This window comes from Scatophagus argus, chromosome 13 (assembly GCF_020382885.2).
Source record: "Scatophagus argus isolate fScaArg1 chromosome 13, fScaArg1.pri, whole genome shotgun sequence".
In the NCBI taxonomy this organism is placed as follows: Eukaryota; Metazoa; Chordata; class Actinopteri; family Scatophagidae; genus Scatophagus; species Scatophagus argus.
Genome location: NC_058505.1, coordinates 2,864,886 through 2,888,743, shown reverse-complemented (window position 1 = coordinate 2,888,743; position 23,858 = coordinate 2,864,886). Strand labels below are relative to the sequence as shown.

General features: G+C 42.6%; 1 protein-coding gene across 15 annotated transcripts in view; it reads right to left on the bottom strand.

Moving 5' to 3' along the window:
* Positions 1–23,858, bottom strand: part of LOC124069359 (partitioning defective 3 homolog) — a 198,408-nt gene that overhangs the window by 151,919 nt on the left and 22,631 nt on the right. For all 15 annotated transcript variants that reach the window (XR_006845047.1, XM_046408481.1, XM_046408468.1 and 12 more), the window contains exon 2: positions 14,112–14,213. Coding sequence is in view for 14 of the 15 variants with exons in the window: in XM_046408481.1 (XP_046264437.1) it covers positions 14,112–14,213 (102 nt within the window). In the remaining variant the exon portion in view is untranslated. The remainder of the gene's footprint in view (positions 1–14,111; positions 14,214–23,858) is intronic.

The window sequence follows — 23,858 nt, the reverse complement described above, 5'->3', positions numbered from 1 at the left end:
ATAATCTGTTCCTGCAGATCAGAGAAAACTATTTATTTACTCTGACTTTTAATTATTCCTGATGACTTCAAAGTGTAGAGGGTGGAAGGAAGTGACTACACAAACAGTGCCGATCACACCACAACATCCTGTTTATTCCCTGATTCCTTTAACGCTCACTTCCTGCTTGCTTCCCTGCAACTTCCTGCAGCAGGAATTAAAATTCAATGTTTGCCAACCGGGCAAAAAAGAATAACGATGGCTCCATGATGGCTGAAGACAGAGACTGAAACATGCTCTGAGTCAGAGTTAGACTTTTGCTACAAATATTGTTATGTTAATTCACGGCAATAACAGCTATAGCTACACGTGGCATTAAAAATATAACGAAAAGATTGCAAATGTTGTTTTAAGCTCCCCCTGTGTGTCCTACTGAACTCACACTCACAGGAACAAACACACACACACACACACACACAATATAACCTCCTTCCTTCCTAACAAACACTCTGCAAACCTTCTTCAAGCAGCATAACAGTAACTGCAGTCCCAGCGGGTGCAGAAATCACACAGAGGAGCATGATGTAAGGCCTCCGAGCTTTAGTGACACCCCCACCACTGATGCAGACTGATGAGCCCCAGCTGTGTTAAACCTGATACCACACTGACCCCTGGTGGCACAAAGAGGGAGTGACCGATGCACACTTCAGACAGGTGAGCGTGAGTTTATGAAATTGCTGTTATTAGCTAAAAGTTAGCACCAAATGAGAACCCCCTGTGTGACTTATGAATGTAGACTAGATGCCATACCAAACTCTTCTACATTTTTTGACACATTCTACATTTTCTAAAATGGTTACCATGACAACCAATGGAGTTTACCTGTAGCTGTGAACAATATGGTTTTCAATCTGTATTTCAATTAAGTCACATTCATATTTGATGAATTAGAACCTTTTAAAAACACATTCATGCATTATATTCCCTGACTGTATGGTCTCACGTGTTTGAAATACTCGTCGTCGTATAATCAGTTAAAGATTCTGGACTGCGGGACAGCAGAACTGTGAACTAACTGGCTGGAAAAAATGTTCTTGTTAGATGTAATGGGCTCTTGAAGCTATTCACAGTTAAATTTCACAGTGTTTGGACAATTTACTGAAGGTTGTAATATGAGTACATTTAGGTCAGTTAGAGATACATAGCGTCTGTACTTCAATAAATTTGGTTTATTGCTCAGCCCGGCTCTAAATTCAGATTTTCAGGATAGCGGTTTTGGCCTTGTTGAGATCTGTGTCAGCGTCCCGTGGGTGTCAAGTTCAGACAGAACACCTACTTTGACAGAACGAGAGGGGGTGTGTGAACTCACTGCAACGGACAAGCTGATGTGTGACACTCACACACAGACACACACACACAAGCAGAAATATAGCAGAAATAGACATGCACCACTTCCTGTCTGTGCAGGCTGTTCCCACAGACCACAGCTGGGCTGGCTGAGTCACTGTGGTGAGAACCCCTCTGGCAGAGGGAGGGAGAGGGAGAGGGAGGGAGAGGGAGAGGGAGGGGAGTTTGTGTGTGTGTGTGAGGGAGAGAATGAGTGAAAGAATTAGAGTAAGGTACATCTTTCATTACCAGATCACTAGTCCTGTATGTTTGCATGAGAGGTCTTATACAAAGTGACTTTAAAGTGAAAATCATCAAAAGTCTGTTGGCCAGACTGAATCTCTTGATGGGCTTTGAACAAACATGTGAGAAAGACTCGAGGGCTTCTGGATGTGAAGAAGACAAATGCTGAAATTCTGGGCTGAGTCTGCAAGTGGTTTTGTCTTTTTTGGCCCAAACCAACATGTGCATCTCAGCGGTCAAACACATGCAGACAGAAAGCATAGACTTCTTAGAAGCTCAGATTTCTCTGCCCTCGTGCTGTTGAGACACAGAGAAGAACAACAGCATCTTATAAATCTGTTTATCCAGGATAATGGACAATTGTCAGCTTCAGCATCTCAAAAGAAAACCGACGTGATACGATGCTGCTCATCAACCGCGTTCTTGGCAGCGCTTGTGAATGAATCCTGTAACAGTGCCTGTATTTAGTGTCGGTGACGTGTGCGTGGTCAGCTGCAGTGCAGAATCAGCACTGCGGCGCCCACACTAAGTTTTCGGAAATCACAGCTGATCTCGTGCTTCATGACCTCCGCTGGCCATCGCGCCAGGCCTCAGCGCCCGAACCGTGACCAACAAAACAAACTAACCGACGGCTCCTGCTGGGTCAGGCGAATCATCTGGGAACACTGGCTGCAGTTTCCCCGTCTGTGTTTGTCTCTGTGGTTCAGCGGCTGCACTTAGCAGTTAGTCAGCCAAAGGGGATGGTTTTAAAACAGTTTTGTTGTTTTGTTGTTTTTCAGACCGAGTCTTACTCCAAGCTCGAGGGATGCTGGGCTCACCCTCCTCCGACCGAAACAAAAACTGAAACGGCAACAAAACTTTCCCTTGATGGAGGAATAACTCAAGGTTGATTCAGTTAATTAAGCTGAAGACTGCGTCAAACTGTCAAGGCAATCAGGGAGTCTCTTTGAGGAAAGATAACGCTGCACCCGAAGTGGGTGGCAAGGAGGAGGCAGCAGGTTTCTGAAGGCTGCTGATGATCACTTCAAAAGATCAGCATTGAAACAGAAGCTCCTCTTGTTGCTCTGCTTAATATTAAAAGGGTGTGATTTCAGGTTTCCCCAGCAGAAAAAAGGCATCCGTTCAGAAGGCACAGACACAATACTGCCACAAGAGGGCAGAAGAAGTCCACTGTATGCATAATTCCTCAGCATCATGACAGATAAAGGCTTTTTTACATGAGGAGTGCTTCAGAGCCAAAAGCATTAGAGTACACCTCAGCCTCAGAAGTGGGAAGACTGATTCACTACAGATGGCACCAAGTGAGACGGAAAATCATAGTTTAAAATCTTTATCCTGTTTAGGCCGAAGTCAAGAACTGTGTGCATCAGCCAACTCTTCGTGACTTCACAAAAACATCTGGATGCAACACTTCAGGAAAAAAAATATGTGAAAAGAAGCCAAAAAAACAGATGCAAGAAGAGAGGAGAAAAAGGAGGGAGAGATGAACAAAGAAAAGATGAGACGTAAGAGAACAGGGGCACGAGGAGAGGAGGGGGAGCCCTAATCTCATTATCACACACACACACACAACATCTGTTGTGTGAGCTGCTGTAATCCTTAAACTCCTGTTGACTCCTCAAACATTGTCTTTGTATCCTCCTGACACTTTTCTCACCACAATTAAGATAAAAAGCCTAAATCTAATAAAAATCCAGTGACCCCCCCCGCCCCCTCTGATCTGTACTGGACTATCACACTTCTTACACAAATGGGCACAGGTTACTGATATATCTTGCAAGGGCTCTGATTTTAACCTTCTTTGGCACCAAAAAGAAGACATAAGCTCAGTGTGAAGAAAACCGGCGAGGAACTCTTTACCAAAAAGGCGCAAAACAGAGCTCAGTCTGCTTTTTAGGAAATGCAAACGCTGTCACAAGCTGGTAAATTGATAAGTAAGTACGCTGCACGAGTGAAGTGTGAAGAGGAGCCATAATTCTTTTCTCAAACTTCTCGCTGGTCACAACAGAGAGGGGTTGACAGGCCAATTCAGGATGACTTTTGCAGCGTCGGTGCCACGCTCACAGCTCAATCATTAAAGCTTAATGCCCCGAGCATAAGAGTCCCTCTGTTATTTTGGCTTTGTCCATATTTAGTCGCCATGCTGACAGCTCCTGGTGCCGGTGGTGAATGAGGCACTGCTGGTCGGCAGCACGGAGCTTAAATCAGTACAGGATACTGGAACTAATCTGGGGCTAAATGAGGTGCTGCATTTTGTAAATGCTCCCAGTATTTGTCCTGGAAGGCACTGGATTAAATATATGGAGGGTGAGCGTGTTTTCTCCATATGGAAATCAAACTGTATACAATCCCACGGTCAATAACGTCAAATGGCCAAATGACAAAGATATAAAACTCACTAACAGTAAACATTTCTCTCATAATGAAGAATTAACAAAACAAAACAAAAAAACATTAGTGCAGCCTTGCTATCAGTATGTTATCCCAAATTAAAAGTCAAACCGACAGAAAGAAACGTTAGTGTCACATGGCTTCCTTCCTCGCTGTCCATGTAAGGTGTTGTCCAGCTCGGAGGTGTTGTGGCTACTGCGGTCGCTGAGGCCTGACCGGTGCAGAGACAGCAGAAAGGAGGGATGGAAGTCTCACTCCATTACCTCAGAAGGAGATGACAACCTGCAGTGGTTACCTCACTGCTCACCTGTGTGTTTGTGGCCACGGTGGGTTCATGTGGGCCTGACAGAGGAGCAGCTGTTGTGCAAGAGGATCCACAGCACAGAAAACACACAAGGACAGACTTAAATACGCCGAGTGTCATGTACTTCACATGCATTAAGTGCACGCATGCATGTACACAAACATACACACACAACTGAGTAATCATGACTCAGGGTTTGAGCGGATGACAATTACTTCAAGGTATAATGCTGAGACAGCTTAGCTGTGTGTGAGTAGTCCCTCCACAAAGCAGCTTAAATAGCATTCAGAATAACACAGTATTTGTAGGTCACATTCTATTAAAAATACTTTCCAGAAACTGACATGTTTAATGTTGTTGTTTAATTGATACACCAACATTGCCTTCACATACACACGTTTTTGTATTTGTTCCACACTGCAGCGGCTACTGTCTTTCCTGTGTGAAGCTGTCTGTTCTTGTTATCCTTCAGATACACAGATAGATAGATATTTTATTGATCCCAAGGGAAATTCAGAGGTTCAGTTCTGCCACACTGTACTTGAGAGTATCATTTGATACTGGACCGCAGCTCAGTTTGGAAACTTGTCACTAAAGCTCGAAGCTCAAGTTGCTTGCCAGGTGCAGTCTGCTATAAAAATCATGGGTGTTAGGAATCGCCAAACTCTCCAGATGATCTATGAGCAGTAGACAGGCCCTGAAGACAGGTCCTGACTTGGATCCAGCTCAGGTTTTTGACTACGACATCCAACTATTCCCCTGTGGAAGAACACATCATCTCCAGAAAATATAAAAAGGCTTGTTTTAATTAAAAAGACTGTAACTTTGAAAAATGGCCATTTAATTCAGCTAATTTAGAAAACTAAAGTTTTGACAATCTGCTTCTTGCTTAAAGTGCCACCAAGCGCTGCCATCTTGTCTGGGTGATGTCATTTGGAGCCAGTGGTGATTGGTCAGTGGAGCTGCAATATCGAGTCCCCACCAATTCCCCCGTCTGACCCCTTCAGAAGCTATCAATCATGACATTTCAGCCTCTTCTTATCGCATCCAATCACCAATTAAAACCAAACTTAGCAGACAAATGAACACTTGTACATCAGCATAATAAAAACTACCTAAAATGACAGAATCACTTAATAAAAAATGTATTTGACTATAATTAATCAAATACAATTGATAATTTATATGTTTGAGTTTCAGTTTGGTCAAAGTCCCATCTACTAACATAGACAGGGAAGGGATTTTAAGAACTATACTGCAGCCAGCCACCAGGGGGCAGTCCAGATGTTTCGGCTTCAGTTTGAGTGGAGTGGCCAGTGGTTTAAACAGATGTGTGTTTTTCCCGCCATCTTTCTTCTCAAATGAATTAGTGGGTATGTATTATATGTACTGTCTCAGAACATGATGTGTACTTGTGTATAATTAGTACCATACCAAAAAAATGCCATTTTAAAAGCTTCCTCATAAAATAGTTAGAAAATCAGAGGACCATAAATTAAAGCCTTACCTCATTATGTTTTCCATTTCTTTAAGAAAATATAAATTCCTTGTTTGTCTTCTGTATTCACAGCGTGTGTGTGTGTGTTTGAATACACTCTTGCAGCAGCACAGTCGTCATAGCAACAGTTCCAACAAGAGACTCTGTCACACACACACATCCATATTACCAACGAGCCACCTTAAGCAAAACTCCCATTAGGCCTCGCACTCATCAGTGAGTGGTGCTACTGTTCGCTGCACACAAGAGGTGGGCTGTTGGAACACGACAGTCACTGCAGCAAACACACCTCGGTGCTTCAAAAAGCTTTCAGACATCTTCTGGAACATTTCTTCACATGTTCAAACACATGCAGCTTTTCACAGATCAATTTTGCCCCAAACAACAAGCTTAAATGATTTATAAAGGGGAGAGAAGAAGGGTTATTTTGCTGTTAATCAGCTGTCATTAATCTTACGTATGAGGGAATTAGATCGTATCTGGTGAGTTTTTACAATTAAATAAATTTAAGAGGATTTAAAAAAACGCTTGGTTTGCCAGATGCCCTCCAGAAAAGACACAAAGTGAGGGCTTGTTAACACATGCCATCGCTGAACTCAAAACACACAGTGAGTTATTTCTATCAGAGATTCATAAAAATAGAAGTAAGCCCACATGAGAAAAAAAAACAAAAACAAAAACAAAAACAACAGGCTTGACCCAAAACGCAACACTTCAAAGCCCTCAAATCAAAGAATGACGTCATTGCGGATTTTATTTGATCTGGTGGATTTACACTCAAACAGTTGAACAGAGTCAAATACAAGTTTCCCCACAGTGGATATTAAAGCTGAATGGTATTGTGAGGGGAAAAAAAAATCCAAAACTCTGATTGTAGCTTCTCATAGGTGAGAATCTTCCATTTGAAGACCACGCTTGTCAGGGGTATGTGTCACTATTTTCTGACCTTTCATACAAAAGTGTCAACTGAAAACAATCAGTAGCTGAAGCCCTAGCTGAGCCACATCATATGCACTGTAAACTTACACATGCATGTACACACTGCATACCCAGAGGCTGTCAGTCTCAGACTGGACTCTGCCCGCCTCTGTGAGAAGGTTCTGTGTCACCCCAACAGAGTCTGGTATAAAGTTGTCATCTTGTTCTCATTAGGAGGCTGGAGAGAGGGGAAAAGGAGGGGGAGGAGGAGGACGAAGAGGAGGAGGAGGAGGAGGACTAGCCTGGAATAAATGAGGTCATCACTAACACGCGCTCAGGAGGATCTTTGGGTCGGAGGAGGGGGTCGGTCGGGTGTGGTTTGGTGAAAGAAAAGCGTCCCTCCATGTGTGTTACAGTGAAAGATAAGAGAGGAAATATTCTGCAGCACTCATTTCAGACCTCTGGGGTCAGTATGGCTTCTTGAGAGTAAAATTCAAGCACTTTTTTAAAGTACTTTCAAGGTGCCCAAAGCAAAATTTTCCAGAGCCTCTTTATCATCGCATCTAAATTGTTATAAATGCAACTGCTGAAAATGAAGTCTGCAGAATTTCTTTATACTCACGGTGTCAGTGTTGCTTATTTTACCACAATTTTGCAGCAATGTTTTGGAGGTTATTCATTAAAAGAAAAGTACACAGGAAATGCACGGGAAGCAACAGAAGTGTGAAGAACTGGATTAAAATCACGAGCAGTGACAGACATCAGGAGAGCCAACTCTTCTCATTCATTTGGCTGCTTTTGTCCTGTATGACATTTTTTGTGTATTTTAACCACCACACATGGTTTGGCTGACCTGTCATTCATCCCAACCATGTTGTTGTTGGAGGGGATCCACACCGGCACTGGTCCAGGCCGATATCCTTCTCACAACAGCACTATCTGTGGTATCTATCTCCCTAGATGGCTTTAAGAAAGAAGTTACTGCTGTTTCCTTCTACAGTTTGTTTTGTTTCACCTGGTGAAAACTGGTGAAATGACATCCAGGCTCAGGTGGAAAATACCACTCTGCCTGCCCTGCTCCAAGACAAATACAGCATGGATCATAATCTCGGCCAAGTAGGAAACAACACTTGATAGCCATCATGCTTAGGTGATAAACTAGAGTCTTCTCTTCATACATGAATAAGGAAGTAGTTAAATGGGTGTATTAAATGCTCATTGTACCTCAAGTCACCCTCAAACATAAAAATAAACCTTCTTTGAGAAACCAATAGTTTAAAATTGGAGAAAAATCTCCATGTTTATCAGTAAGAGTCTCAGAGTGATTCAGTTTCACAGCATCTCTGTGTGTCTGCATGCGCACCCAGAAAATCAATACCAACTATAGAACCAACAAATGAGCTAAATACAAAGATGTGAGATCAATATGTGTGAACACTCGTGTTTTTGTGGGTATCAGCAAAAACAGGCTCCATACCGTAAGCGAGGATGAAGAAGCACATGTGGAAGAGGACGATGGTATGCTGCTCGTCTCTGTTGTAAAGGACGATGGACGCAAAGGATTATTTTACAGCATAAATATGGATATGATCAAATAATACAGTTACAGAATGAACTATGGTGTTTTCGCTCCACGTTAACACTGTCACATTCCTTAAATCAATTCACCGATCAAATCATCTGGTTCACAAAGAGCCCACAGACTGTAAAATAATGATGGACAGCTTGACAGCTGCACAAAAGTGAAGTTAAAACATGTCAATCGCCCCCCGGTGGCCGGCTGCAGTACAGTCCATAAGCCCCTCCCCCTCCATGTTAGCAGATGGAACAGTCAAACTAAAATCTCATCAAATAAATTTTTTCCAAAGATGGTTTCTTTCATTTTATGTAGTTCTTGTCATACTAATGTGAGATCAAGTGTTCATTTTTCTGATAAGTTGAGCTTTAATTAGTTATTTGATGCTAAAGAATTGGGTGAAATGTTGTGATTGACAGCTGAGCACTGCTCCTGATTGGGTCTGGCTCCAAATGACGTCACCGGAACAAGATGGCAGCACTCATATTTGTATTATTATCATATTTTGGCTTCACTTTTGTGCAGTAGAAGGAAGTGGAGACGTGTTGGCCATCTTTATGCATGCGGGTGGGAGAGTCTCAAAGCAAGTATCAACTCCAGTAAATACTGCTGGTCTGATTTTAAATGACAGAGACAGAAGGATGAAACTGCTCCGTCCCGTAGGGCAACACAACAGTCACAAACACAAACATGTGACTGGTAGCCTGTCTGTCTGAAGGAGTCGTTTTAAGAAACTCCTCTGGGTTTATTTAACCTCACGGCCCCTCCTGTCTGCTTGTCTGTCTGCCCGTCTGTCTGTCTGCTTGTATATATTCAGATCAGACCAGGATGCCATCAGGATCAAGAGCCAAGACACCCAGAAACAAGACAGCACAATGAGACAAATGCATAACTCAGGACAACAAGCGTTTTCTGTTAGAGTAACTGCAAATAAATAAATAAATAAATACAAATATGATCAGTTCTTACAAACGTACACACAAGAAGCTTAAACTTCAGTACGTCTGCCACACACCATGACAACATGCTGACCAGAGACAGACAGACAGCGATGGAGTGTCAGCTGTGTCTCTCTCACACACAGACACACACACACACACCACACACACACACACACACAAAGAAATGTGGCAACAGTACAGTTCACGTGCCATCATTCAGGGTCATGACATCGCTGCAGGAGTGTATGTTGGGACAAACCTGTCACTGGACACCTGGGGTATGTCAGTGCGTGTGTGTGTGTGTGTGTTAGACTGAACAAACTGCATGACAGAAGATGACAAAAATGTGCATGTGTATGTGTATAATCTGACAAGTATTTCTGTGCATGCCCTGCCAAACGCAGGGAGTGTGTGTGTTTCAGAGAGAAGCTACTGCTAACCTTCACCACCCTTGGACTTAAGACAACACAGGACAAAGGCTGGTTCTAACAAATGCACTTTTAACCACAAGCCTAACATATTGTATACTGCATCTGCAGGTGTGATTCATCTGCAGTGTCTGAAGAACTACTCGGATCAACAGAGCTACATGTGCTACATGTGAGTAAGAAACTGTCAAGAATTTGCAAATTTAACTTTGATTAGTAACCCACTGTTAACCTCCTAACATTATACTAATATCTTCACCGAGTGGCTCACTGAGCAGTGAGACTGGGGCTAATATGGGTCACATCCCTTCCTTAATGTAGGCAGTGGCCAGTTTTTGGTTAAGAAGCAGTTCTGGTGCTGATATTCACAGTAGAGGTGAAGCTAACTGGAACCTAAAAGCAGCAGCAGATCTAACTGTAGACAGGTGAGCAGTGTCTGCTCAGGCCCGTGTGACCGACCAATCAGAGCAGACTGGGGTAGACGGAAGGTCAATATGGTGCTGATGCAGTGGACAGTATGAGAAAAATGTCAACGTTGAACGTTAAAACAGGTAAATCTGTTCTGGCAGATACATAAAATAATAAAATACAAACCCAAAAATGAGCATGATACATCCACTTTAATAAAAGTCATAAATAAGTTTATGTATGAAAGGCAGCCTGCTAAGATAGTGTGAGAGGTGGTGGAAAAAAAGGAAGACGGGAAAGGAAGGATGATGAACAGATGGAAAGATGGCATCTGGAAAAACATTCAGCAAGTCTGAGGGCCAGTCGCCACTTTTCCTGGCATGGGACGATACACACTGTATCTGCACAAAAACAGGCAAGCGTTCTCACACTTAAGTGCACTTTAACAGATACAGAGGCACACACACTTAGCAAAAGCATGGAAAAGAAAAATCACAGCGTGAACATGTAGCCCCCATGACGAGCGCTACATGCAGCCTGTGAATTTCACTCCAGTGTAAGCTTATAAAAGTGTCCCTGTGTGATGGGCCTGCCATTCCTCCCAGTCTTTAAAAAGCTCCTGAGGAATGGCAGAGATGAGTCACAGCTGCCAGGGGACCACCAATCATGTTTAGTGGGACACATGCAGTCACTCACACACCCATACATGCTTCATCTTTCCCTCTTTCCTCAGGCCAACACTACAGTAATGTGGACTAGTGTGAAAAAACCATCAGATTCTGGTGTAAACCATGTCTCCACTCATAACACATAAAAAAAAAACAGATCTCTTGTTACTGCACGGCCAGGAAAAAGACTGACTGCTGATGTAAAATCATCAGCTCCACAGACATGTTGGAGTAAATCTGAAGCGAGATCGTTCATTTCTGAGAGGAGGATGTGGGTGAAACTCGGCTGAAGCTCCGACTGCGTGCTGCGCAGTTTGCAGCTGACAGTTAAAACATCAACACTGAAGCTCTGATTTGGAATGAAGTGACGCAGGACATTTTGTGATATTTGTAACCAAGCGGAGTGTTATTGTTTGGTTGTCTACGTTATCAGTCCTACTTTATTTATTCACAAATAAAAGCCGGACTGAGTTCCAGTGTATAACATTTGGAAAACACAACACAAACACACTCAGACCAGCAGGAAGGTCAAACAGCTGTCAGATACAGCAGTTGGGTTCTATTGCCCCTCCTCTCTTCCTTCTTTAGTCAACACACAGATATACACACACTAAAACACACACCCGCCTTAACAATGGTGTTGTAACACAATCAAATTAATACAACTGATGCTGATTGACACGATCAAAGAAAAGCCAGGCTTTATTTAATTCTCCCACGACAGCAGCTGCGCTCGACATCACCAAACCACACCAACACCTCAAAGGTCAAAGGTCAGCAACCAAATGCACTTATGGACTGACACACACACACACACACACACACACACACACACACACACAGCAGGGATGTGAGCCAGCAGAGGCTGTGAACTGTGGCTCAGAGCCCCACTTTCCACTGTGTGCTCTTCTGGCTCTTCCACAGTGGGATTTAAAAAGGAGTCAGTTTGCTGCCCATCAGTCAGCTTCACTGCCACACTTTCCTCTTCACAGTTGATCGAGGCCGCACCGACGACCCTCTTTCAGTATAAAATGTCTCTCTGGACTGACAGATTGAGACTTATCCAGTTAGTTTTGCAGTGTGTCCAGCGCTGTTGGCTTTAGTTTAGCATGTTTCAGTTCCACAGTAACTTCTCAATGTGTGTGAAGGAAATCAGGTGAGGATGAGATATTAAATCACCGAACAAAAAGCAATGCACTGTAACTGATAAGACAGCCAACATCACACTGCCTCAAAACCACTGTGCTATTCAAGTTTGAACAGCTTGCTTTGTCTACGAATCAATGCACAATAAGTATGTGAATTAAAAAACCCATCCACACATTCTTTAATAATGTCATTTGTTCCACTGTGTGGCGGGGCAAAGCATCCACCGACCCCCAAAGGGCTTGCTGTCAAAGCAGTGAGGGTGGTGCAGAGTCATGTGAGCGAGGCTGAGGGCTTGTCATGTATGAAACATACAGAGTTTCTACTGTGGAAAACGCCTGTGGGGACAGAGGGGTCTGGGAAAGAGACAGCACGATGACAGCTCGTCAGGAGGCTACACACCTACACACACACTCGTGTACACAAACGCAGACACACACGCTCACACCTGGAGGCCTGCAAACATGAGATCCACACAGTTGTAAAGAGAGAAAGAGAGAGCGCCACCAACAGCGTCAAAATTCCTTTAAGCTCAACACTGTTATCTTCAGAGGGTGGAAGGGAAACATTTCTCACACAAGTGAGTGAGAAATTCTGACATCAACTTTTCCTTGAGTTAGTCATATGTCACAATATGGGCTTGAAAGTGTTGCCAAAATCTGACTGAGTAATTTCACAAACTCTTGTGCCCTGTGAGAAAACAACATCATGTCCCTCACCTGGGAAAATATGTTGCAAGATTTCTGTCAAGCTGCAGATTCTACTCACGCTGCATCATCCGAGTAGGTTTTCTGTCAGCAACCACAGCCAAATTAACAGTGTAGTAGAGGTACTGCATAATTACTGTAAACAAATGAGCATGTGGCTGAGAGGAATGGACTGACATACCAATGCTGCTGTTTCACAGAGAGCCAGTCCCAACAGTCTCCTTCCATAGTACTTGTTTTCTCTTTCACTGCTAACTTCAAGGCAGCAGCTAATGATTGATTTCATGATTTATAAATGTGAAGTTTATTTTCTTTATTGGCCAATCATTTGGTCTATAATGTATCAATTTGGGAAGTTTAAGCTGCATTTACTTTGGCTATGATGTTTTGACATATTTAACCTCAGCAGAGAATGTGACCCCGTGACCTCCTGGCTGTCACTCACGATGAACTTCTCTCAAACTGGACCAGAGGGGATGGATGCATCAGGCCGCGAGGAAACACGACTGTCAGGTTTTTGACGCTGACAAGTTCAAGGCCTGAAGTCAGACCAGCGCAACAAACTTCAGATTAACTTCACACGCAATGCAAACACAAAACCACAAGTGTTTTTAAGAATACAAGATAACTTTGGCTGATGTAAATATATGAAGGTCGTCACAGATCCAAGAGATGGCAAACTGTGCTGTTATTTAAAGCTGAGAAACTGATAAGAAATGCTCTGGCACACAAGGAATTCTTTTATCTGATTGGTCAGGAAGCATTTCCTCTGCTTTGGATAGCAACAGGAAACCCAATTTAATCAAAATTCTACTGTTTTTACTGGGAATGAAACCTAACGACTAATTTCCCTGACATTTAAACCTGAGACATTAATTTTACACATAATCTACAGTTTCTAACAACGCTAAAATCTCTGTATAATCAATCAGCCTCCAAAATAAACTCCCTTTTCTTTGAGATTAGTCATGGAAAATGGCAACCTTTTTATTTTCCTTTAGTATCAGGCATTAGAAAAGCTTAAGCACGATGTTTCTTGGTTCATCTGCTTTACATGACCATGCTGAAATGATTTATTGTGCAGGAAGAAATTTCATTTCATCGTAAATTATGTTAACATCTAATTTAAATGTGTATATTGATAAAACAAAAATCTACTTAACTGACAAGCATTTCTTGCATCGACCAGCGAGGGTTGCAACATTTCGTTGTCTAATCACAAACATCCCTAATTCTAACACGAAGGAAAGGACAAATGATTTTCCAAAACCGGCAAAGACTGATGAGTAAAAATGTACTGAGGCCCACACTGAACCTGCATACTGTGTGAACTGGTCCTCACATCTCAGACATCCAAAACCCTCATTTCTAAAAGCAAAGACTCGGGAGTCCAACATCTTGGAAACGTGCTATTCAGGGCGCTCACGTGTTGTTAATGTCATCAACATTAACCAGGAGTCCTGCTCATGAGTGTGGTAGTTAATGTTTTGCTTCTTTCTTCACCATGTAGTCACTCACCCTGTCTTTGTCGTCGGCCACGTCGCAGAGGACATCGTCCAGGTCTAGGATGCCCCCGTCACCGTGCTCCAAGCGGTGGACCTGCAGCCAGTAGCTGGCATCCTGGAAAACAGGGGGATAAGGGGGAGACATTTAAAACCACCCACAGGCAAAGGTGAGGTGAAAATCAAACACATGATTTGACATGCACTGACACGGAAAATCAAGCAACACGATAGTGACGATGAAATTTAAATGATTCTCAATGTAAAGTCACACCAACTGAAGATTCAGCGAAAAAGATAAATATGACTCCATGCAAAGTGTGTAACATTTCAGATGTTTGTGCAGGATGAAGGTCGCGAGTTTGTGAAAACTGAGATGAGATAAACAGTGTGAGAACTGATCAAAGGGTTGGAGGAAGGTTTGTCAAGCAGCTCTGACAAGGAGAAAATGACGTATAAATAAAAGCTTAAATCTCATACAAGTCGGCCTGTAAAACTTCAAACGGGCACTTAAGTCTGACATTCAGTTTGTCCTTGCTGGCTCTTCAAGCGCGACACTCACAGTCATCAGGGCAGGGAACCCCATCCATGGCTCCTGTATAACTGAGCTTTCTAACCAAATGTTTTGACACGAGTAACACACGCAGGTCACACTTGATTAGCAGAGGTGACGAGATAAGAAAGAAGAGAGGGATGGGAATCAAAACAAAACAAAAGAATAACAAAGGTGATTAAACACTATGAGAGTTTCTATAAAATCAGATAAGAAAGGTATTTTATTTCTTTCATCCCAGCAAGCACAGTCAGCACTGACAAAAGCCAAAAACAGACTGATTTCCGTGCAGTGTGAGTACTGCTAGTGAGTGGGCCTCATTTGACAACAGTTATGAGTCAAGACGTGACTGTTTGGCCCTGAGGGTTACAGCCTCATTACCCACTTATGCAGTTACAGTCCACTGAAACACACGCAGCTCCCTGCAAAGGGCACCGCACACATTATGGGCGGGATAATAACACACTTCTGTCGTGTTTCACTCGCAAAATAACACAACATAAAAGGCTTTCCTGGGAGAATGAACTGAAATGGCCACATTTAAGAAAGCAAAATGGGGAGCGAGGCAAAAAAACCCACAAAGGAGAGAGGAGGAAGAAAATGAGCAGAGGTCTAAAAAACAGAAAAAGGAAAATAAGTTATTAAGAAATGAAAAAACTTGTTCCCTTTCAGAAATATGTCCATTTTTAAGTATCTTCTCACTTTGTGACTTACTCAAAGCATTTACATTTTGGCCAAACTGTCCAAACTAAAAGCAGCCTCAGTATGTTCAACGTTAACACATACTGCAAGTAAGAATATGTGCAAATATTAAATAACAAGCTTTTCTAAAAGGTACTGTCCAAGCTGCCTAACTGACAGCTAAGCTCAAGAAAGTCCAGCGCAAAAAACACTTAGAAACAACAAAAGGCGCCAAGATTTGTAAATGTGTGAGAAATCTAGAAAAAAATACTGAAGGCTGAACTTACAAGTGGAGCAAAAGAGGAAAGGAAAGGTTAAATCAGTAATGTCTGTGCTGCGTTTGCTGTCAGCCTGCTGTGACAGACATCATCGTTTGTGACAGCTTGTGTCACTTTGTGTGACACCGAGACCCTGTGGACTCCAGCTGACGGAGCTCAGTGTGAGAATATGAATTCATACACACACACACACACCTCCGCCCCTCCCTGAAGGCCCTACCTGTCAACAGACCAAAGGACAGAAGCGCCACACACTTTCTAGGTACAGGGACACACCCCAGACTGCTCACAGGGAAGGATGTTTTGTACTGTGGCATCACAGCACACAAACAAAGAGACTGAAGTCTACAAACAAACACGGCCAAAACATTTCAATCGTCACCCGCAGGAAGTATGAATCAAATGATATCTAACTTAAAGCTTGAAAGAATAAAGCAGCTCTCCTTTCCCGATCAGAGCTTCTGTAAATCAAAGCAGAAAGATTCTTATCAAGCACAGAAATGCAGGAAGCAGACAAAGTTCACTCGATACGCATCTGTCAACAACGCAATGCAAACTAATTACTGCATGTTTGTGAGCTTGCCCGTCATTTTCCTCCAAAGTAGCTACTGAAGAAAGAAGGGGTTATGTCCAAATGTTTTCTTCACAGTCCAAGAGTCGTGAGGTGTTGTGGGAAAAGAAAGCCACAAATCACTGCCTGGAATCCATTTCTGCCAAAACACACTTAAGATTCCTTTTTGGAATGAACTGAGACATCCCCAAAAACATCTTCAAACCAAAAGTTGATTTACAGCACAAGAACACAACACGACACAAGAATAAATTCTCCAGATTACCTGTTATTTACAGTGTGTGTGTCACATGCGTCATAAAATATCTGAATGTTTCCCGACACATTATACACACCAATAACAATAAGACATAAGGATCCCACATTGAGGACCTCAGGCTTTTCAAACATAAGGTTATGCTAAGTTTAGATTTAAAGAAGTGGTGTTGTTGTGTGTACTGTTGATATGTGCATATGTGCAGGCTTATTATATGTGGAGGCTGAATATAAAGACTTCATATTGTATGTATCTGATGGGACTGGGTGGGGCAGGACACATCAAAGACTGTGTAAAATGGTGTGTGTGTGTGTGTGTGTGTGTGTGTGTGTGTGTGTGTGTGTGTGCGTGTGTGTGTGTGTGTGAATCTGTGGGGCCAAGTTCATCTGATAAAAATAGCTCACAGCAAATGTCAGACCAAATCACACAGTAAACAAGGTTATAGTACAGCTGAGATGAAACACACACACAAACAACAGCTCTGATGTGGGAGCCTCTACTTTCCACCAACCTCACACACACTGGACTGTTACCTTTAATGTCTCATCTGATATTTGAAACAGATTCAGGTTCAAAATTCTTAACTTCACATCCACTCTCCCTCTCACATGTTCCCTTCGGGCATCACTGAGATTCCCTTGACGCTAATCCAGCAGGCCCTTATCTGAAGTATTCCACAAAAACTGAGTACAGATCTGGAGTGCGATCAAAGACTGCATCACCTGCTGTGGCCTCTCACAGCCACGGAGCTGGAAGCAGGCCAAGGCCAACACGCCGGCTGCAGGGAACAGCCCAGCACCACGTTACAGAAAGCCAAACGTTCCTGAGGTGCTCGCTGCTCTGCAGCAGGACTATAAAAAGGCAAGAAGGCCATGAAGATGTTCCCGTTCCAGACCCTTGTGTGCTAAATTTAATGACTATAGAAATGATGGCCACATTTGAATGTTTAACTTCACGCAATCTAGGCACAAAGCTATGTGGATTAGAAGGACATTATTGCAGTTGAAATGATCACTGATGTTTCCTTCTACCTCTCTGTATTCCCCCCGTTTATTCGCTCTTCAGCTCCCATCTAAAGTGTCTGGTTTTGTACAGCCCTTCTTAGCCTGCTTCAACCCTTATTCTACCTCTTGTTTGAGCTCTTTCTCACCACTCTCATTCTCTGTCATTTCCGTCTCACACTCTTCCTCCCCCTCGTTATCCTTATAAAACTTTAACTTAGTTGTCCAAAGCTTGACACACATTAAAACTCATGTCATATTCAGAAACACTGCAGTCAATCATCTGTGGGGGTCCCTCGTCCACCCTCGCCCAATGCGCCTGCTGCATTAGTTCAGGTTCACAGCAAATCAAAGCTCATTTCTTGTTTAAGATAATTTACAGGTTTAATGTGACATCATCTCCAGGGTGCTGCCCATCACTAAAAAAAAAACTACACTTTGCTGCAAACGTCTCCTCTGGCTAAAGATCTGAAAGAATATTTAAGTGACTTTAGATTTAGGAATCAAAGCAGGAAGGGGTTTTATTTTAAACCAAGGCCAGATGTAGACTGAGAGGAAGTCACTTAAAGGCAACGAGCTGCTGGTGGAGCTGCTATAATGAAGACAACCTGACACTTATGTTGTGGCGAGTCTCAAACAAAAATACAACCTACAACAACCTGTGCCAACATGTGCTTTATCCTCACAGCAGGCAATGCTAATGAGCAACGGATTAAGAACATACAGAAGGCTTATTGTTACTTAATGTCAAGACTGCGGATGGACGGGGGTGTGGGTTTTCATCCAATTTGCACAAATACAGCATCAACATTTTCCCTCCAACTGGAACCTAACACCACAAGTAGTTTTGGTTTTATTTGCAGATGTTTTGGACATGGGGTAAATGAAGTTTAATCGTTTCTTATGTTCAGTGGAATAAGAAACAAAACAGACAACATACAACAGTGTCTGAGATACGTGGGGACACGTTGGGTTAATCCTTACATGCCTTATGCTGTAACTTAAAAAGTCCTGCTTTTGAACTCCCTGAGTGTGAAAAATGTTGACATGGAAACCTGCTGCAAAAGAAACTTTAATAGTGTTTTATAAAATCACTGTTTTCAGGAAATTATGTTTGAATTCATATCAGCATAAGAGACTTGACGGAACAATCTTACTGTGACATCTGAAAGGGAAGTCAAACACCCGAATGCTGTCTTTGTGCAGCTCTCTGGAGGAGTATTGTAACGTGCCACTCAGGTGGGACTGTAAACATGTGAAGCAGGTTGCTGCTGGAAAACAGCTTGTTTTTATAGGTGAACCCTCCCTGAATGCATTAAGGTCAACCACTACTCGTTTCCTCAAGCCTCAGAGAAAAGCCTCAAACAGAGCCGAGTAACCGAAACCTTTTCATAAACGTCCATGTGAGTGATCCGTTTGGAACTTTTTCAAACAGAGAACATCCAACTTCTGCAAACATTACAAGCTACCTTTATCGAGCAGACAAACGTCTCTCTGCGCGGCTTATCAAACTCAACAAATCTCTTCAAATGTTTGCATGTGTGCACAACAGAGGCAGGACTACACGCTGCACGTGACCTCCCCTGCAGGGTCACAGCAAGGCGGACGTCAAAAAACAAAAGACCCTTTCATTTAAGTAAAAATAACACCAGTGAGAAAAGAAGCGGAAAGTGGAAAATGCCATTCAAGTGCTCAGTGATGCGTGTAAAACCATCTGATTTCTGTACAAAGATGGATGCATCAACCACTCTGTTGGTGTTTATTTATACTTGTGTGTGAGTGTATGCACTGCATATAATCTCATGATGAATTTTGTTGTCAGTTTTATACCATAAAACTTCCTTTCATTATCTAGTTTGACAGTTAGCCATAACCGAAAAGGACCACTAATATCAACAGATGCTTGCCGTTTGCCAACGTGCGCTTGAAGCTAAAAGTCGTTTGCCATTTATGCTAATCAGCCAACAGAGTTTGTGAATTTAAAATGACAAGTCCTAGACTGCTAAACTAATATTGATCTGATCTCCAGCACTGACAGCAAAATTAATCCACCGTCTCACTGATTTTCTGATACTTTTAGACAAAATTAAAACTTTCAAATATGTTGCCAGAAACACGAAAACATACATACGTGTATTTGTTTGCAAATCGTGCCAGCATTTACCTAAATCTGACTGACTACGTAGCACCGTCGGTCCTGCCCTGCTCAAGTGCCAAACATTCCTCCCCATGTAAGTGCCAAGTGGAATTCGAGGGCCTGGACTGCTGCCAGGCTCACTGTTGGCCATGTAATCAGAATTAACAACTGCCACATCCTGCAAAGGCTGTGGTCCTTGGTTATAAATATTCAGTCTGGGTGGGAGCGAGGAGGGCTCACTGAAAGCGACACAGAAGAAGAAGAGGAGAGAGGAGGCTGCTGAGGGTCCGAGACTGCATCCAAGAGCCCGAGCAACCGCTACGTGTTTCTGCTTCTTCCGGTCTGTTTCATCTCAGTTCCTGTTCCTCCGTCACTCTCCATGTCACTGTCTCTCCCTAAATCAAAAGATCTTAGTGAAAATGTTATCAGTGTTTGGGATTCTTGTCCACATGTCCAACAGTTTAGGTTCATGCTGCCGCTCCAGATCACCGCAGCTTAAAGTTTGCGAGGGCCATCGGAGTCGATGCTCGAGGGCCTCCCGCTCCATCATTCAATCTGTCCGTGTTGCACTTGTGTCCTTCCTTTCAACCGTTCAACACCACCAATCTTGCAGCCGTTGTCTCAGAAAAGAAAAAACAGCAACTGTGGGGGAAAGAAAACCTGAGACAGAAGCCAGAGGAAAACACTGGCAAAAGAAAGCACCTCAATGGCATCGAGCCGCACACAGAACAATGTGGCCATTCATAAAAAGCCTCATATCTGATCAAAACAGGCAACCGCTCGATCCGTTTGACATGCTACACCCTAAAAATAGTCTGAATTACACCAAGGCAGGTACGATTCATCAGCAGACCTTATTCAGCACATTAAGCCTGAGATGGAACAAACAAAAGGGTTTTTCTTCAGCGTGAGAGAACCAGTTTACAGTCGGTGGTGAGAGCGAACGTTGCCTGCTGCAGGGAAAACCCAGTACTGTGTTACAGAAAGGATGTCCACGACGGGCCCCCGCACCACACTCCTCTGTGCTATATTTAATTAATATGGAAATAATGGCTACAGAATCAGAATCAGAATTCCTTTATTTATCCCTGAAGGAAAATTATTTTTCATACAGACATTGCACTTGCAGTATTTCCGACCAAGAAAGAAAAGTGAAAGGTATAAAAATAGGATAAACAAAACAAGATAAGTATAAATCTAAAATCTAAAAGTACAGGTATTTACATGTGTTCAAAATTTAAAAAAAATTTAAAAATACATTCGAATGTTTAACTTAATGCAGCTCGTGCGATGCAGAGGTGGGCTGGGAAGATTTGTTTTCAGCCGTGTTATAAAGGCTTGTAGATTAGAATAACATGATAGCAGTTTGTGGGATTCCTCTTTTGTCCCACGCTCATTAAGTGCTGCTTTGCACAAAGTCTGGAGATTGAAGGTTGCGTCAACGTCCAACTCTGAGCTTGTCATTAAAAATAAATAAATAAATAAATTCTCATCCACAAAGCAACACTGCAGAACACACAACAAGAGTCCAGAACTCAACAGGCCTTTTCAAATGAAAGCACCACACAAACATGGTTGCCCAGCACAATAAACACACTGAACTTATTGTGGCAACACTGACTCTGGTCAGAATCAGCTTTTCTGCCCTCAGTAACACAGCAAGGTGAGGAAAACTGCAGAAATGTCTCTGGAAGATTTAAGCTCAGAATTCCAGTCAGATCAGAGCGACAATGAGGAGGAAGAGAAAGAGGAAGACAATAGAAAGATGACAGAAGTTGACAAAGACGAGTGGAAATACCAGGAGCTGATAAACCTGCACAGCAGTCTGATGTGCTTTCAACACATCTATGACAACAATGCAATAATCGACATGCAGGTAGGACAGCTAATAATCATTTCAACAGATGAATCTACCAAGTATTCTTCCAACTAATCCATTATTAACAGACTGTACGAATGTACAGTTTGACTCAAGAAATGCTGAATCCTCAAGCTGCCAGAGAAAAGTTTTTGTTTTGAAACTGTTTTTCAGCAGGACACAGAGGACAGGGCTCCTTCCATATCACAAGAGGCCGAGTCAAGCTTCGACATTGACAGTCTGGAATCTCCCATCCAGGAAGAACACTGCAATGTTTTGGAAGACATGTTCTCCACAGGTGTATGTGGCACAATGCACCGGGCGAACTCCGACACCACTGATCCCACCCAGAGCAGCATTCAGAACTTTTTCCAGCTCTACGAAGTCTTCTCCATGTCTTCATCGTCATCCTCCAGTTTGTCTGATGCATCAGACGATGAGAACGGACAGATGACGAATACTGACCGTACAAACGACGAAGCAGATGAAGAGCGTTAGCTATGAAACTATCTAATAAACATCCTCATCTTTATGTATTTCTTTTTGTTTTAGTTTATTTCACCTGCCTGACAACTAACACAGGCTCCTCACAGGGAAAAAAAAGAAAATTATACATGGACATATTTATATACACACAATATCAAGTTGTGGTCAGTTTGGACACGGGGTGAATGGACAGTTTAATCATTTCTCATGTTCAGTAGAACATATGAGTGATGGAGGAAGAATTAACTGTTGTGATGTCGTACACTTGAAGACGGTCTTGGTTAACAAATCCTGATTCAAGAAGCCCAAATCAAGTTCAAACTTTGTATTTCGGAACAAGTCATTATGTCTCCTTCATTAAATTAACACCAATTTAAAGCTGCTGGTGTAGATCATTTACAGAAATAATGAATGTTTTTTAAGATGTGTATTTAAAACCATGATCCTGAAAGCACGCTGCTGCAGACAGACTTCAATAGCCCCTTACAGGAAAGATTAAGCATTCAGTGGGGGGAGTACAGGCTCCTCATCACATAAATTACTCATCTGATGAACACAATCAAACCAGAAGGATCCAAACAAAGAGGCAACCTGTGCAAAATGCAAAAGAACAAAAGGATTTTGCATGATGTGCAAAGGGACAAAAGCAGAAGATCGTAGCCAGTAGCCTGATTAACATGATGAATTATGAACGATCACACGGCAGCCTCGTGCCTTTATCTCAACTCCTGTGCAGTGAAGCCAAACTCAGCCTGAGAGAAAGACAGGATGAAGAAATGCAGACCGCAGGGCTGGGAAGTGAGGAGGACAACACGGTCCTCAGGAGGGACAACGAGAGGAGGTAGATTCATGAGCCTGCTGCTCTGCATCTGAACAAAGCTAAACTGTGCTCTGACGTTTGTGTGATTTGCAGAAAATGGGCTTGAGATGAAGAGGAAAGGTCATGTTCTGTTCCTGTCAGACAAAAACACAATCACATACATGTACTTTATCAATTAATTTGCATTCACTCCTTGCCAAAGCAATAAGCAGCTTAGCAGAGCAAAGTGGAAGCATTTAGGATCAACAGTTGGACACATTGTCTTCTGGCTCATCGCACCAGTGACCTTCACACAGGTTACAAGTTAACCTGCTGATGCTAAAAATCAATGCAATCAGATGGGAGGCCAGGAGCATGTGTTTTTTTCTCACCAGTTAGAAGTAGATAAGAGCAGATAACTCTGAGAGAGAATTTGGGAAGCTCGTCTTTTCTAATCCCTTTTCTACCAGTTGCTTCATTCTATATTAAAAAGTGCATTTAATTTAAACTGTTTATGTATACTCCCTCCCAACACGGAAAATAAGATTATAACATCATGACAGCAAAGCCTAACTGAATTCATGACAACAGCATATTCTCAATCATGGCACTCATGTCAGTTACTGTTGCACTGCCACTCTAGTCTGGAGTAACTGAGACCTCGACTCGAGAGACCAAGTCTCTCGTCAGGTCGACCTGAAATGGAACCTGTGTGACAGTAAGCTCTGCAGGGGCAGCCACAGATACAACGATACTCGTGGTTTCTGGTAAACGTTTCTCCAGCTTTTCTGACACTGCTGCTGACCGAGTGCGCGCATGCAACTATCAACCCACTAACTACAACATCACCATTGGACACCTGAATGTCTTTCTTGATTTAGGAACATCAGCATGGTAATCCAGATTGGATTTGTGCATCTTATTTAAGAAGGGATTCCATGCAAAAAATGGCGACATATTAGTTGTTATTAATTGCATGGCACAGTACTCAGTAAAGCTCCTATGAACTATTTGGACTAATCTCTCACCTTTCCCGAAGAACCATCTCGTCATACAATGTTCACAAATGAACAGAGAAAACTGTCCTCATCATCATTACAAAGAAGCCCAAATATTTTGCTACAAACTGCCTCAAACTCACTT